General features: G+C 45.5%; 1 protein-coding gene across 2 annotated transcripts; it reads right to left on the minus strand.

The window, feature by feature from the left end:
* Positions 1–232: 232 nt before the first annotated feature.
* LOC107616986 (TMV resistance protein N) lies at positions 233–14895 on the minus strand. 2 transcript variants are annotated; one of them, XM_016318831.3, is made up of 2 exons: positions 14384–14895; positions 233–438 (listed from the first exon to the last, which is right to left on the minus strand). In XM_016318831.3, the coding sequence occupies exons 1-2, from the start codon at positions 14884–14886 to the stop codon at positions 435–437; spliced, it is 507 nt and encodes a 168-aa protein (XP_016174317.2). In that variant the 5' UTR covers positions 14887–14895; the 3' UTR covers positions 233–434. The 2 variants fall into 2 exon arrangements, with proteins under 2 accessions (XP_016174317.2, XP_088356384.1); XM_088500258.1 differs by lacking the exon at positions 233–438 and adding an exon at positions 969–1042.
* Positions 14896–15331: the final 436 nt, after the last annotated feature.

Here is a 15331-nt window from a genome sequence, read left to right on the forward strand (position 1 = left end):
GCTACAATTTGTGAATTAGTCACATCATCTAGCACAACAAAAACCTTCCTATGCTTGATTTTACGGATAATACTAGAGTGTATTACTCGAATATTATCGATACGAAGATCTTGATTTAACAATTGAGAAAGAAGTTTAGCGCATACGTGATTAATACCTTTTCCTTCTAAATTTTTTGAAAAGGCTAAGAAGCAATGACCTTCGTATTCTGAGGAGCACTCATGAAAAAGAGTAGTAGCAATTGTTGTCTTGCCAATTCCAGGCATACCCCAAATTCCAATCACAAGAACTTTCTCCGACTTAAATTTCAATAAAGATTTAACAGAAGTATAATTTCTGTTACAAATAAAGGGACTTTTGAGTTCATCTCTATAGCAATTGTTATTCAAATTTAAAAAAATTGCTTCCACAATTTCATCGATCAACTCTGCTTCTTACCTAACAGCAAATAAATATTACATTAGAAATAAATAATAGATGCCTAACCAGATAAAGGTGAAAATGGATACATATAATTCCTAATTAGTATATGGACTTGAATGATAACTGATTTCAATGAAAAATCATTATATGTTATTTATTACAAGGCAGGATCAAGCCTTTATTTGTTGGGCTTGTTATGGTTAAACCAAATTCTAGATAACCAAAGATCTTATTAGATTTTTCTTTTAATGAGGTATAATAAAAGTGTATGACATTGAAACTATATATATTCATGTGGTGACGAATGATATTTTTGTTTAAAAAATTAGAGTTTATTATCATTTAATTATTAAAAAAAAAAGAAGTAAATAAGTAAATTACATATATTACTATATTACCCAAAGTACTTTGGTAACAAAAAAAAAATTGTTTAAAAGGATACTAACTCTTTCAGTTTAAAAATAATATTTGTTATATATTTATATATTGAACCAATTTTTTTGGTGACATATATTTAACCAATTGAACCACCACTAAAATGTATCACCTAATATTCTGTGATTGCAATTAAAACTAAATTATTCCTGCTGATTTTGCTCCATTCCTCTTGTAAGTGCCACTGCCAATGTTAAGAACAAGAACAAGAATAGAAGAAAAAAGAAGGTGCTAGGCAGAAAAGATATGAAACCAAGAAATTAAATAATGTTAGGAAGTTGAAAGTGAATGACTGATGAATGGAGCACCCTTTGTCACAAGCATGGTGTCTTTTTTCATAATTTAATTTCTTAGCACAAGTAAATTAAGAGTGTTATTGATCAAATTAAGTGTTCATTTAGGTTGATTTTTAAGTAAAAAAGTATTGTTTTTGTTCGGTAGATCAGGTACCGGACGGGTAGGGTTGATATTCTAACCAAAGAAGGGGAAGTCGTCTGGTCATATGTCCTCGGGTTGGGGATAGGCGAGGTCCCGAGCTCTTCGAATACAAAAGGGGGGTGTCACCTGTAAAGACACTCCGACGCCCAAGTCAGTGAAGTGTGCAGGTGAGTAGAGAGTGAGTGGTATGTGACGTACCTTGGGGGAAGGGTAGGTCCTTCCCCATATATACCGTGTCAGAAGTGGGCCCTACAGGGACAGGCCTACCCTCTCCGAGGCCTCCCTAGCACAGCTGTAATGAAGCTGTCAGGGACGTGCGTCAGGGACGCGTGTCCGGGTCGGCATCTGAACGACTCGAACCCGACCGTTCGGGTCGGGTTCTGCTCGGGTCGGGCCGGCCCGTAGATTGTTTGGCTAGGTCGTAACAGTGCCCCCGATGTGCCAGCAACGACCGTGAGGATCGTTAGTGGCGCGTCATCTCCCCTTTCGTGTGTTGTCGTCAGGTCGGCCGTCCGTGGGATAAACATGCCTCCTGCGCGCGTGTCCGTTCGTTGTTGGAATGACCGTTTGTCGCCTCGTTCTTTGCGCAGGGTATTTAATGCTCATAATGGGTTGGAAAACCCAATGTTCGCAAAGACTATTTTGCCCCCAGGTCTTTCGCGCTTCCTGGGTGGCAGTTTTAAACAGTTTGCTTTAATTTTTTCCCTTTACACTCCTGTTCCTTCTATCTCCCTGCTATCTCCCTCTTCTTCCTTCAAAAAATCTCAGAGCGTCGTTGTAGCATCCTCGTGCATTTTCCCTTCTTCCTTCTCAGTTTTTGCAACAAATTCGGGTAATCTTTAGTCCTTTCTCTTTTCTGCTTTGTTGTTGTACGTTGGTTGCTTGTATCTGCTTTGCATTTTTGCTGTCTTGTTTGATTTTTGTTGCTAGATGGCTTTCTAGTACCAATTAGATGCGTTAGGGGAGGGGTACCATTCCAGGGTAGGCTTTTAGGTAGCTTGCATGATAAATAGCTTCAGCCGTGCTTGATCTTGACTGTTGAATAGGATGGACATAGTTTCTGGGTTTCTCCTGGACTCCCGACCTCATAGACTAACGGAGTGGTACCCCCACTGTAGGTATGCCTCGCGTCGTTTCCTGGGCTTCTCCTTCCGTCGTGAACTACGACCCCTATGCCTGGGTGACCTCCAATGTGAAGGACTCGCCGAATCAGATGGAGCTGGAGGAGTTGACGGAATTCCAGCAGGCCGAGTATCTGTGCGGGGGGACAGACGAGGAGGCCAATTATGACGTCTTCGTTCCTGCCCCCATGAGCGGCTGTATGAGATTAATCTTCACTCCCCCCGGGTTGCTGACTGGATTTGGTTTTACAAAGCCATGTTCACCCAGATGGGCGTTCGCATACCGTTTTTCGACTTCCAGATGTCGCTTCTTAATCGGATATCCGTGTCACCGTCGCAACTTCATCCAAACAGCTGGGCTTCTATCCACTGTTTCGAGATGGTTTGTGAATATCTCGAGCTGCCGGTGTTGGTGGATGTCTTTCTCTTCTTCTTCAACCTTACCAACCCTTCCAATCAGGGGAAAGTGAAGAAAGGGTTCTTGTCTTTCCGATCTGCCCAAGGTCGGAGGATATTTGGCCTGTTCAAGGACTCCTACCATGGTTCAAGGACAAATATTTCAAGGTTCGTCCTGTCAAAGGTCGCCATCCCTTTTGGTTGTCGTTAGAGGGAGAACGCCTCATCCCGACGTATTGGAGTTTCGGGGCGGGGTCCAACACCTTCATTAAAGTGACCTACAAGGGGATGTCCCCTGTAAATAAGAGAATCGCCGACGTGTTGTTTGCGGTTTTTGGGAAGAACCATGTGAACCCCCACCTCCTTATGGGTGAACGGGAGGCCGCCAGGAATTATATTTGTGAGCTGTTTTGTCTTGTACTTTTGTGTTGTTTATCATTGTTTGTTATTCCCGACTTCACGACTTAACTGTTTGTTTGTTTGTTGCAGTGGAGATGTCTGCTTCAGTAACCGGGCTTGAAGGTTTGGTTAAGACCTTTTTAAAGGATAGTGACGAGGAGAAGACGGACGAGAAGGTCGACGGGAAGTCGGAAGACCCTGCCGAGGAGAAGAAAGATCAAGCTGTGCCCTCTCCTCAAGACACCGTGATGTCCGACAAGAATTCCGCTGGGATGCAGGCTTCTCCTATTCCCGAGGAGATGGCCGGTATTGGGCAGTCATCCTCCACCCAGCGGGAGTATGATGATTTCAAGCTTGTCTTTGCTTCCAAAAGGCAGAGGGCCTCTTCCAGCCCGGAAGGAACTCTCACCGTGATGGAGAGGAATTTCGATGCCAGCGCATTTATAGACAATCAGCTGATTCCTGGTACGGAAGACTACTTTCTTGGTACCGAGCCCGCGAGCCAGGCGAGGTGGATGTATCGCACCCTTCTTCGCGGACTTGTGATAGCTCGGAAGGCCGAGTTCGAGTTGTCGGGCATGCAGGCGTTGCGAAGGAAACTCGATACCGCTGCCGAAGCCAATAACGAATTCAAGGCCTAGGTCGAAAAGCTTCAGGAACAGCTGTCCGCGGCGGAGAAAGGGCGCAAGGGTGCCAAGGAGAGGGCTGCGTCTTTCGAGGAAAAAATGAAGGCCTCTGATGCCACCGTCTCCTGTTTGACCGAGCGAGAGATGAATCTGGAGAGCCAGCTCAACGCCGCGCAAGGTCAAGTAGTCGCTGTGGAGAAGGAGTGCGACCAGGCCGTTTCGTCGGCTAAGGCTGCCCGAGCCGAAGTTGAAGAGCTTAAGAAGAAGCACAAGGCGACTAAAGAGCAAGAAAAGAACACGATCTTCATGACTGAGGAGGCTCTTAAGGCTCAGGTGAAGATCGTGGTTCCAGACTTCGACACGTCGGCTATTGGAGTTTTCAAAACGATTCAGAACGGCAAGATTGTTGATATGCCCCGAAAGTGAACTCTTGTAACTTGTGCTTTTGTATGGCTTTGTAAAATACTTTGTTGCAACTGTTAAGACCTTTGTTACGCTTTAATGGTCGCCTGGTCGGCTTCTAATTATCGTCTTTATCTTGCTTGTTATTATGTTTTTTGTTACCATTTTTCTGGTGTGGACTTATTGCTTGTGTCCGTTTTGCCGTTCACATTGGTAACATGGTTGAGACCGTCTTGGTCATTATTGCAGCCGTTAGTTATGGCTATGATCCGACTGGCTCCCGGGGTGATCAGTCCCGGGTTGCCGTTGAAGAACGCGATTGTGTGGGGTACGTATTAGAGAATAGTAGATGGAAGAATTCAGACAGGTAAAAATTAGTCGTTAGCTAAACAAATTCATGAACATGGTAGGCATTTGATAAAAGTAGATCAATTAACATTTGATAAGAGTAAACATCTATCTAGCTCGTCAGGCCGCTTGGCTGATGTGCCCGAGCTATGAATAGAACCTCCTCAGGTTACCTGCATTTCACGTTCTTGGGATTTCTTTGCCGTCGAGTCTTTCCAGCTTGTAGGCACCTTTGCCAAGCACTTCTTTGATTCTGTAGGGGCCTTCCCAGTTTGCCGCCAGCTTTCCTTCTCCCGGGGTCGGTATCCTGACGTCGTTGCGTCGCAGGACGAGGTCTCTTTCCTCAAATTCCCTTCTGAGGACCTTAGTGTTGTAGCGTAGGGCTATTCTTTGTTTCAGCGCTACCTCTGACAAGTGGGCCATCTCTCTGACCTCGTCTACCAGATCTTTGTCCACTGCTTTTTCTACTCCTGCGAGAAGTAACCACGGGCTCGGCTCGCCGATCTCCACGGGTATCACCGCGTCGACTCCATATGTAAGGCGAAAGGGGGGTTTCCCCTGTGGAGCTTTGCTCGGTTGTGCGGTAGGACCAGAGGACCGAGGCGAGCTCGTCGGCCCATGCGCCTTTTTTGCTGTCTAGACGCTTCTTGAGACCTAATAAGATGACCTTATTTGCGGACTCCACTTGTCCGTTTGTCTGGGGATGTTCAACCGAGGAGAACTTCTGTTTTATCTCCAAGCTAGTGAGAAATTCTGCGAACTTCTTGTCAGTGAATTGCGTCCCATTATCCGATATGACAACCTCCGGGATGCCGAACCAGGTTATCACCTGCCTCCACATGAACTTTCTACAATTGGATGAGGATATGCTGGCCAGTGGTTCAGCCTCTATCTATTTGGTGTAGTAGTCGATGGCAACTATGAGATACTTGACTTGTCCCGGGCCGACTGGGAAGGGTCCCAAGAGGTCGACTTCCCATTGTGCGAAAGGTCGGGTAGACGTCAGTAGGCTTAGTTCGGAAGCTGGCGCTTTGTGGAAGTTGGCGTTCTATTGACACTTCGTACATTTTTTCACGAATTCTCTGGAGTCATTCATCATTGTTGGCCATTAGTATCCAGCTCGGATGAGCTTCCTTGCTAGGGCTTTGCCCCCGATGTGATGGCCGCAGCACCCCTCATGGACTTCTCTGAGTACGTAGTCCGTCTGGTCGGGGTGTAAGCACTTCAGCAGAGGTTGGCTGAGTCCCTTTTTGAATAGCTGGTTCTGTATGACCGTGTATTTGGCGGCCTCTCTTCTTAACGCCTTGGCTTCCTTCTCGTCCTCAGGGAGTTTGCCGCTTTCCTAGAAGTTAGTGATGGGGTCCATCCAAGAAGGGCTTATTTTGGTCAGGTGGAGGGCAACTGCCGGCTCTTTCGTGATGCCTTGAATGAGGGAGCGGTTGCTGGTTCTAGGTTTTGTGCTGGCCAGCTTGGATAGGAGGTCTGCCCGTGTGTTCCTTTCCCTTGGAACGTGTTGGACCGTGACCTCCTCAAATTGTTTGCTCAGTCTTTGACCCTTTCCAAGTATTTTTGCAACAGCGAGTCTCTGGCTTGGTAGCTTCCATTTACCTGCGCGATGACGACCTGCGAGTCGCTGCACACTTCCAGCCTTGTTGCCCCGACTTCTCGAGCTAGAACCAAGCCCCCCGGGAGGGCTTTGTATTCTGCTTGGTTGTTTGATACGGGGAACTCGAACTTAACTGATTGTTCGTAGATGAATCCGGCCGGGCTTTCTAGGACGATCCTGGCGCCCCCAGACGTCTGGTTGGAGGCTCCGTCTACATGGAGCTTCCACCGTATGTCCGCGACTTCGGTTGGGTACCCGGTTACTTCCACCAGGAAGTCTGCCATTGCTTGCGCCTTGATCGCATGTCGGGGTTCGTAGTTTAAGTCATATTGGGACAATTCGATGGCCCAGGTTATCATCCTTCCTGCCAGATCAGGTTTTTGGAGCACCTGGCAAATCCCCTGATCCGTTCTCACGACCACTTGGTGACTCTGGAAGTATTGTCGTAGTCGGCGGGAGGAGACCAGGAGCGCCAATGCCAGCTTCTCCAGCTTACTGTATCTAAGTTTTGCCCCTTGCAGTGCTCTACTCACAAAGTAGATTGGTTGCTGGGCCTTCCCTTCTTTCCGCACCAACACCGCCGCTCCTTCTGTTATGGCTAGGTACAGATAGAGTGGTTCTCCGTCCTTGGGCTTTCCGAGCACCGGGGGTGCTGCTAGAATCTCTTTGAAGTGGTTGAAAGCTTCTTCGCACGCCGGGGTCCACTCAAACGCTATTCCCTTCTTCATCAACCCGAAGAAGGGTAGGGCCTTTGCTGCCGATGCACCGAGGAAACGAGACAACACGGTGAGCCTTCCCGTCATCCGCTGAACATCTTTGATGCAGCCCGGACTCCTCATCTGGAGTATTGCTTGGCACTTTTCAGGGTTAGCCTCCACTCCCCTCTGGGTTATCATGAACCCCAGGAACTTTCCGGCCTCCATGGCAAAGGCACACTTAAGCGGGTTGAGCCTCATGCCGTGTCATCGGAGGGATGCGAACACGTTCTCCAGGTCGCTTATGAGATCGTCAGGCTGGGTGGTCTTTGCGAGGATATCATCCACGTAGACTTCCACCGTCTTGCCAATGAGGTCGCTGAATATTTTGTTCATCAGTCTCTGGTAAGTTTCCCCCGCGTTCTTCAGGCCAAACGGCATCACCCTGTAGCAGTAGGTCCCCCCTGGCGTTATGAACGCCGTTTTATCCTCGTCTGGACGGTGCATCTGTATCTGGTTGTAGCCGGAGTAGGCATCCATGAAGCTCAGATACCGGTATCCCGCAGCCGCGTCGACGAGTGCATCAATGTTGGGGAGGGGGTAGCAGTCCTTGGGACATGCCTTGTTGAGATCAGAGTAGTCCACACACATCCTCCATTTCCCATTGTGCTTTTTTACCAGGACCACGTTTGACAACCAGGTCGAATAGTCGAGCTTCCGGATGAACCCCGCTTCGAGGAGGCTGGCCGTTTGCCTGGCCATTTCCTCCGCCCTTTCCTGAGACATTTTTCTCCTCATTTGAGCCACTGGTTTGGCTTCCGGCCTGATGGCTAGGTGGTGTGACATGAGACCGGAGTCTATACCCGGCATGTCGGCAGGCGTCCAGGCAAACAAATCGCCATTGGCTCTGATCATTTCCATCAAAGGCTCTTTCAACCTATGGAGGAGGTTCCTATTCACGCATGCAAACTTTTCCTCCGAGTTCCCGACCCTAAACTTTTCCAGCTCCCCTTCGGGTTCGGGTCTGGGTTTGTCGTCAATTCTGGCATCCAAGTCGGCGAGGAATACTCCCAATGCTTCTTTAGACTTCCTTCTCAATGAGAGACTGGCGTTGTCACAAGCGACTGCCGTTTCCAGGTCTCCCCTCACAGACCCTACTGACCCCTCTTCAGTTATGAACTTCATTATCAACATCCTTGTGCTGATGACTCCTCCTAGGTCGTTGATGGTCTTTCTCCCCAGGATGATGTTATAAGCGGTGGAGTCTCGTAGGATCACGAACTCAGCCATTATCGTTCTTCTCCCTTGGCCTTGTCCCAACGAGGTCGACAGAGATTATGCCATCCGGCTTGATAAAATGGTCGCCGTGCTGGTGAGTCTGTAGGTCGGCGTCCCTTAGGCCTAAAGCGTCAAACACATTGCGGAACATGATGTTCGAGTCTGCCCCCGTGTCTACAAGGATTCTCTTGACGAGACCGGTTCCTACTCTAGCCGTTATGACCATGGGAGGGCTTTCTCCGGCTTCGTCAAACCACTGATCTTCTGGGCCAAACGAAATGGGCGGGAGCTTCCTCTTGCTTCGCGTAGAGGATGAGGAGACCGCTAGGACTTTTGCGTCTTTCCTTTGTGCCGACTTTGATCTAGGTGCCGCGTTCCTAGCTGTTACCACGTTCACTATGGTGAGGCCCCGGTCATCTTCCTCCGGCTCTTGGCGTCGCTTGGATGCCCGGGTCCTATCCTCGCCGTTGTGGTCACAATTCTATCGTCTCGGCTCCCTAATGAGGTGGGAGAATTCAGCTAGCTTCCCGTCCCTAATCGTTTGTTCTAATGTGTCCTTCAGGTCGAAGCAATCCTGTGTTTTGTGCCCATAGCCTTTGTGGTAGTCGTAGTAGAGGCTTCGATTTCCCCCTGTTCGTTCCTTCAGTGGTCGGGGTTTCGACAAGATCCCTTTTTCGGCAATTTGTTGATAAACCTCCATGATTGGTGCGGTGAGGGGAGTGTAATTGGTGAACTTCCCGACCCGAGGGAACGGTCTGGGCGCCTTGCTCGGACCGCCGTCCTTGGCGTGTTCTTTTTGTCCTTCTCTGCTCCCGCGGTGACGGTCTTGGTGGTAAGAGGGCTGCCGTTTATTGGCGGCCATGACTTGGCTCACTTCTTCGTCGTTGATGTACTCCTTGGCTACACATTGGATCTCCTGCATGGTCCACACCGGCTTCGTGGTGAGGTGCTTTCTGAAGTCCTCGTTCAGCAGTCCGTTCGTCAGGCACAAGCTTGCAACTGAGTCCGTCAGCCCGTCGATTTCCAGGCACTCGTCGTTGAATCTGTCTAGGTATTTCCTGGTCGGCTCGTCGGGTCGCTGAGTCACCCCAAGCAGGTTGATTGTGCGCTTCGCTTTTGCGATCCTAGTTGTGAATTGGGCTAAGAAGGCATGGCTGATGTCCGCGAAACCGGTCACTGAGCTCTGCGGGAGGTTATTGAACCACCGTATTGCAGGTCCCGCCAGAGTGACCGGGAAAGCGCGGCACCTTACCTCATCTCCCACTCCCTCCAGGTTCATCCTGGCTTCAAAGGTCGTGAGGTGTTCCAGCGGGTCCTGCATTCCGTCATACCTCATGTCCGTCGGCTTGTCAAAGTATTTTGGCAGCCGGACCTCGAGTATGGAACGATGAAATGGGGTCGCTCCCATTATCACGGGTCCTCGCGTTCTCGTCGTTCTTCCTTCGTTGTCCCCCCGACGAGCGTCTTCATGTCTGCGATCTGTAGTACGCCGCCTCTCATGTCTGGCATAAATGACGGGGTCATGGCGTCTTCTCGCGCGTCCTCTTTGCCCGGCGCTCTCAGATGTAGCCTGGGGGCTGGGCGTGCGTCTGGAGTGGCTCCTGGAGTGAGAGCGGGAGTGACTTTGTTCTGGCGTGTGCTGGTCGTGCTCTCTGTCTGCTAGCCAGCGTTCCAAGTCTTGCATCCTGTGGCATAGTTCTTGCATTATTCTGACGTGGTTGTCGCCAGTTCCCCCCGAAGGGGCGTCTCTCGTGAGATTGTGTTGTGTGCCTTGGAGGGGATCTTGTACGCTGGCGGGAAGCAGTCGCGGCGGCATCCTCTCCGGGCTCGGCCTCGCGGCCTGTTCCACCTTGGACCAGTACGAAGTCCATGGACCTTCCCCACAGACGACGCCAATGTTCGGTAGGTCGGGTACTGGATGGGTAGGGTTGATATCCTAACCAAAGAAGGGGAAGTCGTCTGGTCGTATATCTCCGGGTTGGGGATAGGCGAGGTCCTGAGCTCTTCGAATACAAAAGGGGGTGTCACCTACAAAGACACTCCGACGCCCAAGTCAGTGAAGTGTGCAGGCGAGTAGAGAGTGAGTGGTATGTGACGTACCTTGGGGGAAGGGTAGGTCCTTCCCCATATATACCGTGTCAGAGGTGGGCACTACAGGGACAGGCCCACCCTCTCCGAGGCCTCCCTAGCACAGCTGTAATGAAGCTGTCAGGGACGCGCGTCAGGGACGCGTGTCCGGGTCGGCATCTGAACGACTCGAACCCGACCGTTCGGTTCGGGTTCTGCTCGGGTCGGGCCGGCCCGTAGATTATTTGGGCCAGGCCGTAACAGTTTTAAAATAAATTTTTTTATTTAATTTTAAAATTATTTAGATACTACATATTTTAAGAAAAGTACCATTGTTAAAAAAAATAAACAAAGATACTTTTTTAAAAATAAATTATTTGCTTGTTCTAAACGTTAATAATATTTTATTTGAAAAAAATAAAAGAGTTTTAAGAAACATTTTTAATATCTAAAAAATCTTTTTAAACAAGGGTTAAGTACGATTTTAGTCCCTAAGGTAGGGGCTGAAAATTTATTTCATCTCTAACCTTTTTTCTGCTACAAAATAGTCCCAAAAGTTTAACTTAGTTTTAAACTCGTCTTTTTTATCAAATGTTTAATTTTTATTCCGAAAATATTCTTAATAAAAAATTTAAAAAAAGAAAAGAAAAGAAAAAAAAAACGGGTTAAGAAAAATGAGGGAGGGTATCAGCTGGAGGGGGGTTGGGTCTTGGTTCAGGGAGAAGAGGGGGAAGGGAAGGGAATGGAAGGGGAAAGGCCATCGCCGCTGCTCTTCGCCGCTACCGCTCCTGCTCCTCATCGTTTAGTCCTCACCGCTGGATCTCACCGTGTAGGTGCACGTCTGCTCCTCCTCCTCGCCCTCGCCGATGTCATCGCCCCGCCTTTGCTGTCATCATTGCCTTGTCGTCGCCCTCGTCTCGCCGCACCTCCTCCTCGCCGTTGCACCTCATCTCGCTGCACCTCTTCCTCGCCATCGCACCTCATCTCGTCGTTTGTTTTGGTAATTATATTTATGGATTTTTTGTTCTTGTAATTGAAGATGAATTTAAAAATTTTTTATTATTGTAATTGCATCTGAGTTTTGTTAATAAAAGAGGAAGAATTTTAGTTTTGAGTTTTGTTGATGGTTCTGAATTTTGATTGTTCTGATTTCTGAGTTTTGGGTGGGGGTGGTGGTGGTGAGTTCTAAGTTTTGTTGTTCTTCTGATGATGATGATGATGACCATGATGATAATTGTGGTAGTGGTGATGGGTTCTGGTTCAGCTTGGGCTTCTGTTCTACTCCTGGTTGATTTTGGAAAAGTTCTGATGATGATGATGATGACCATGATGATAATGGTGGTGGTAGTGGTGATGGGTTCTGGTTTAGCTTGGGTTTCTGTTCTGCTTCTGGTTGATTTTGGTTGATTTTGGAGATGATGATGATGACCATGATGATAATGGTGCTGGTAGTGGTGGTGGGTTCTGGTTCAACTTGGGCTTCTGTTGATTTTGGGGAAGAAGGGAAAATGGTATTTTCGTCCAAATGACAATTTTAAAACTTAATTAAACCTTCGGGACTATTTTGTAGCGAAAAAAGGCAGGGGACAAAATAAATGTTTGACCCCTACTTTATGGACCAAAATCGTACTTAACCCTTTAAACAATCTATCTAATAAACATAAAATAACTTTTTTCTATTAAAAAATCGTTTAAAATAGATAAAAAATATTTTTTTTTCTAAAAGTCAATCCAATTAGAAATACAATTATTTTGAAATATCATTTTTTTACAAATATTTTACGAGGTATATATATATATATATATATATGAAAATTATTAAAACTTACATTCATACATGTAAAATTCTTACTTTTAAAATATATCTAAAGAGTCAAATATATAAATTTAAATAATACGACAGAAATCAGTTATTACATATAGTGTCCAACGATAGCAAGAAAAAGGCCGTGCAGAAGAAGGCGGTGATAGCGGCTAAGAGAGGAGGCAAGACGGTTGCTTCGTCGAAGGCGTCAGCATCAGCTTCAGCTATTTTCTGCTTCAACAGAGGTAGCACAATGGTTTTTGTTCTGTGAGCTACTACACCGTCACACTGTATTCGCCATGACACCTTATTTTGGTACAGCTTCAATGGGTCCAATTTTAGGAGGAGACCTTGCTTTGCTGTCTCTCCTTCTTCCTGGGATTCTGCTAAGAAGGATTGGCGTGGTCGTAGTATGATTGTTGTAGCTAGCCCTCCCACCGAAGATGTTGTGGTTAATCCTTCTTAGTAGAATCCCAGGAAGAAGGAGAGACAGCAAAGCAAGGTCTCCTCCTAAAATTGGACCCATCGAAGCTGTGTCGAAAAAAGGTGTCATGGCGAATATAGTGTGACGGTGTAGTAGCTCGTGAAACGAAAACCATTGTGCTACCTCTGTTGAAGCAGAAAATAGCTGAAGCTGTTGTTGACGCCTTCGACGAAGCAGCCGCCTTGCTGCTTCTCTTAGCCGCTATCACCGCCTTCTTCTGCGCAGCCTTTTTCTTGCTAGCGTTGGACACCGTATGTAATAACTGATTTCTGAAAATAGCATCAACAAATCGAATCCAGTGAGTAATCAATAGCAAATAAGGCAGCAAGCAAAGCTAGAAAAATTAAAAAATGAAAAATATTAGATGCAAACCTTGGATCTGATATTCGAGAAGATAAGAATAGATCAAGTTGGTGTGTTGTATAATCGGAAGAAGAGTGAAAGAGTAGTGGAGGGAACTCGAGCTGGTGCTTAGGGTTCGAAGCGGCAATGGAACAGCGGCACTAGGATGGCGGCGGCAACACAGCTTAAAGAAGAGAGAAGAGATGGAGACTTAAAGCTTTCTGGGTCTGGGTCACGAGGAGGAGATGAGGAAGACGAAGACGACGGTAGCCAAGCTTGACAGAAGCACAATGAATCTCTGGGGTTAGGGTTGGAGGTGCGATGGGGTTAGGGTTGGAGACTTGGAGGCGCCATGGGGTTAGGGTTGGAGGTATGCAATGAAGACGCTCTGGCTGAAGTAGTGTTTGTGTTAGAGTGATGAAAAACGTTAAGCGTCCGTGTTTAGTGTTACAAGTGAAGTGTTTTTGCTTTCAATAGTTTTACGTAGCTTTTTGGCACGCTTTAAAAATGTCACGGTAACGTAATTCTCTTGGCATGCTTTAAAAGTGTGTCTGTTGTTCTTTATGGCTATGTTTTTTAAGCATGGCAAAAAAAAGCGTACCTAAATCTCTAATCAATTGCCATCCTCATAAAAGCGTGGCTATAGGCCTCTTTCGCCACGTTTTTTAAGCGTAGCAAAAAAAATGTGACCAAATCTCTAAACAATCGCCACCCTCATAAAAACGTGACTATAGACCACTTTTAGCTACGCTTTTTAAGCATGACAAGAAAAAAGTGTGGCCATGGACTTTTTTTTCTTGTAGTGTATGGATAATCGATCGGATTTTCTTGGTTATAATAAGCCACAAATATAATTGGCTGCGCTCTTCTATCAATACCACAATTAAACATATACACATTGAAGCGCAATAAATTGTTTACATTTTTATATATTTTTTTAGAAGAAAAATATTATTATAATTTAAACTGAAGTTGCAAAAAAAAAAAAAAGTTATGTATGTAAATCAATAATTCCAAAATAAAAAACACACATTTCTGGATCTTTCAATAAAAAGTTTAAAATCAAACCTACATTAAAAGCAAAAAATGAATAAGTAATAATTAATTTTTATTTAATATTTACTTTTAAAATTTAAGATTTAAACTTTAAAATTTAAAATTCAAAATTTAAGATTTAACATTAAGTTATATACTTTATTTAAGATTTAAAATTAATATCTCAATTTATTATATTTAAGATTTAGTATTTATCTCTTAATTTTAATCTCTCAATCTAAGTCTTCTTTTCAAATGTAGTCTAATACTTGTTAAACTCTAAAAAAAAAGGTATCATTTGAAATTTCAGCCAAAATATAATAACATAAACAAAAATTGTAATAGCAATATAAAAAAGTTTTTAACTCTTCAACTACATTTTGGTAAAATCTGATCAAGGATAGTATCCATTTATCACAATCTGATTCAAGCATTTATCTCTAATATATTGTTGTTGAAATTTAAGAATGTTGGAGTGGTTTACCTGTGGTGATCGCATTGGAAGCCAGAAAGATTGGCAGCTTCAAAGAGTGCAGTCCTCCATTGCTGCACATGTTTACGGTCGGTGGATCTCTCATGCTCATCAAATGCTCTGCGATAACTTCCAGTCTGCTTGCGAACATGTGTGGGTTGTATTCTGTAGAACACTGGAATCACAATCACATTTTCATTCTTCTTCTTGCATTCTATGATCTCCACCAGCTCTCTCAAGCACCACTTAGAGGAAGCATAGTTCTCAGAGAAGATAACAAGAAACAAGTTTGAGTCTCTGATGGCCTCAACAAGTTCGTTCCAGATGCCTCCTCCTTTCTGGATTCTGTAATCTATGAACGTCTCAATCCGGTTTCTGCGGAGAGCAGAATGAAGATGGCTGGTGAAGCCGTTACGCGTGTCCTCACCTCTGAAGCTGATAAAGACATCGTATTGATGAGTGACAGATGCTTGAGAATAAGCAGAAGAAACAGCAGCAGTAACTGAAAGTGCCATGCCTCTATGTTGGGGGGGAGGGGGGGGGGGGATGAATCAAGCAGTTAATTATATAAGAAAGGAAATACTTTGTTCGCATCTCACATATTCACGAAAAGCAAACAATAATAATGATATCTTGTATTAATCTGTGGACTATATGTGATAAAGACTTGGTCTACGTCAACGAAGAAATTACCATGTGAGTGGAAGTGTCATCTGTTCAGCAGACTTAATTGGGGTTGTATACATGTAATTATATTGAAACGCTCATCACGAAGTTAATTACCGAGCGGTTTCCCTTGCTCTTTCTTAGCTTTTATTAGAAATTTTAATTTGTTCCGATCAACAAGCATCAAGGTAATATACTAATATCGATAGTGTTGATCTTAATCATGTGACGCATGATTTTGTCCCTTTATCAGTATTAACTTTGAACAAGTTAACAACTTGTATTATGAATAAT

The sequence above is a fragment of the Arachis ipaensis genome, chromosome B9 (genome assembly GCF_059453495.1).
Source record: "Arachis ipaensis isolate K30076 ecotype BB chromosome B9, ASM5945349v1, whole genome shotgun sequence".
In the NCBI taxonomy this organism is placed as follows: domain Eukaryota; kingdom Viridiplantae; phylum Streptophyta; class Magnoliopsida; order Fabales; family Fabaceae; genus Arachis; species Arachis ipaensis.

Coding starts and splice junctions, on each gene's coding strand:
- LOC107616986 (XM_088500258.1), bottom strand. CDS start 14,886: ATGGCACTTTCAGTTACTGCTGCTGTTTCTTCTGCTTATTCTCAAGCA. Junction 1,043..14,383: donor TTCCAATGCGATCACCACAG/GTAAACCACTCC, acceptor TAACATTGGCAG/TGGCACTTACAAGAGGAATG.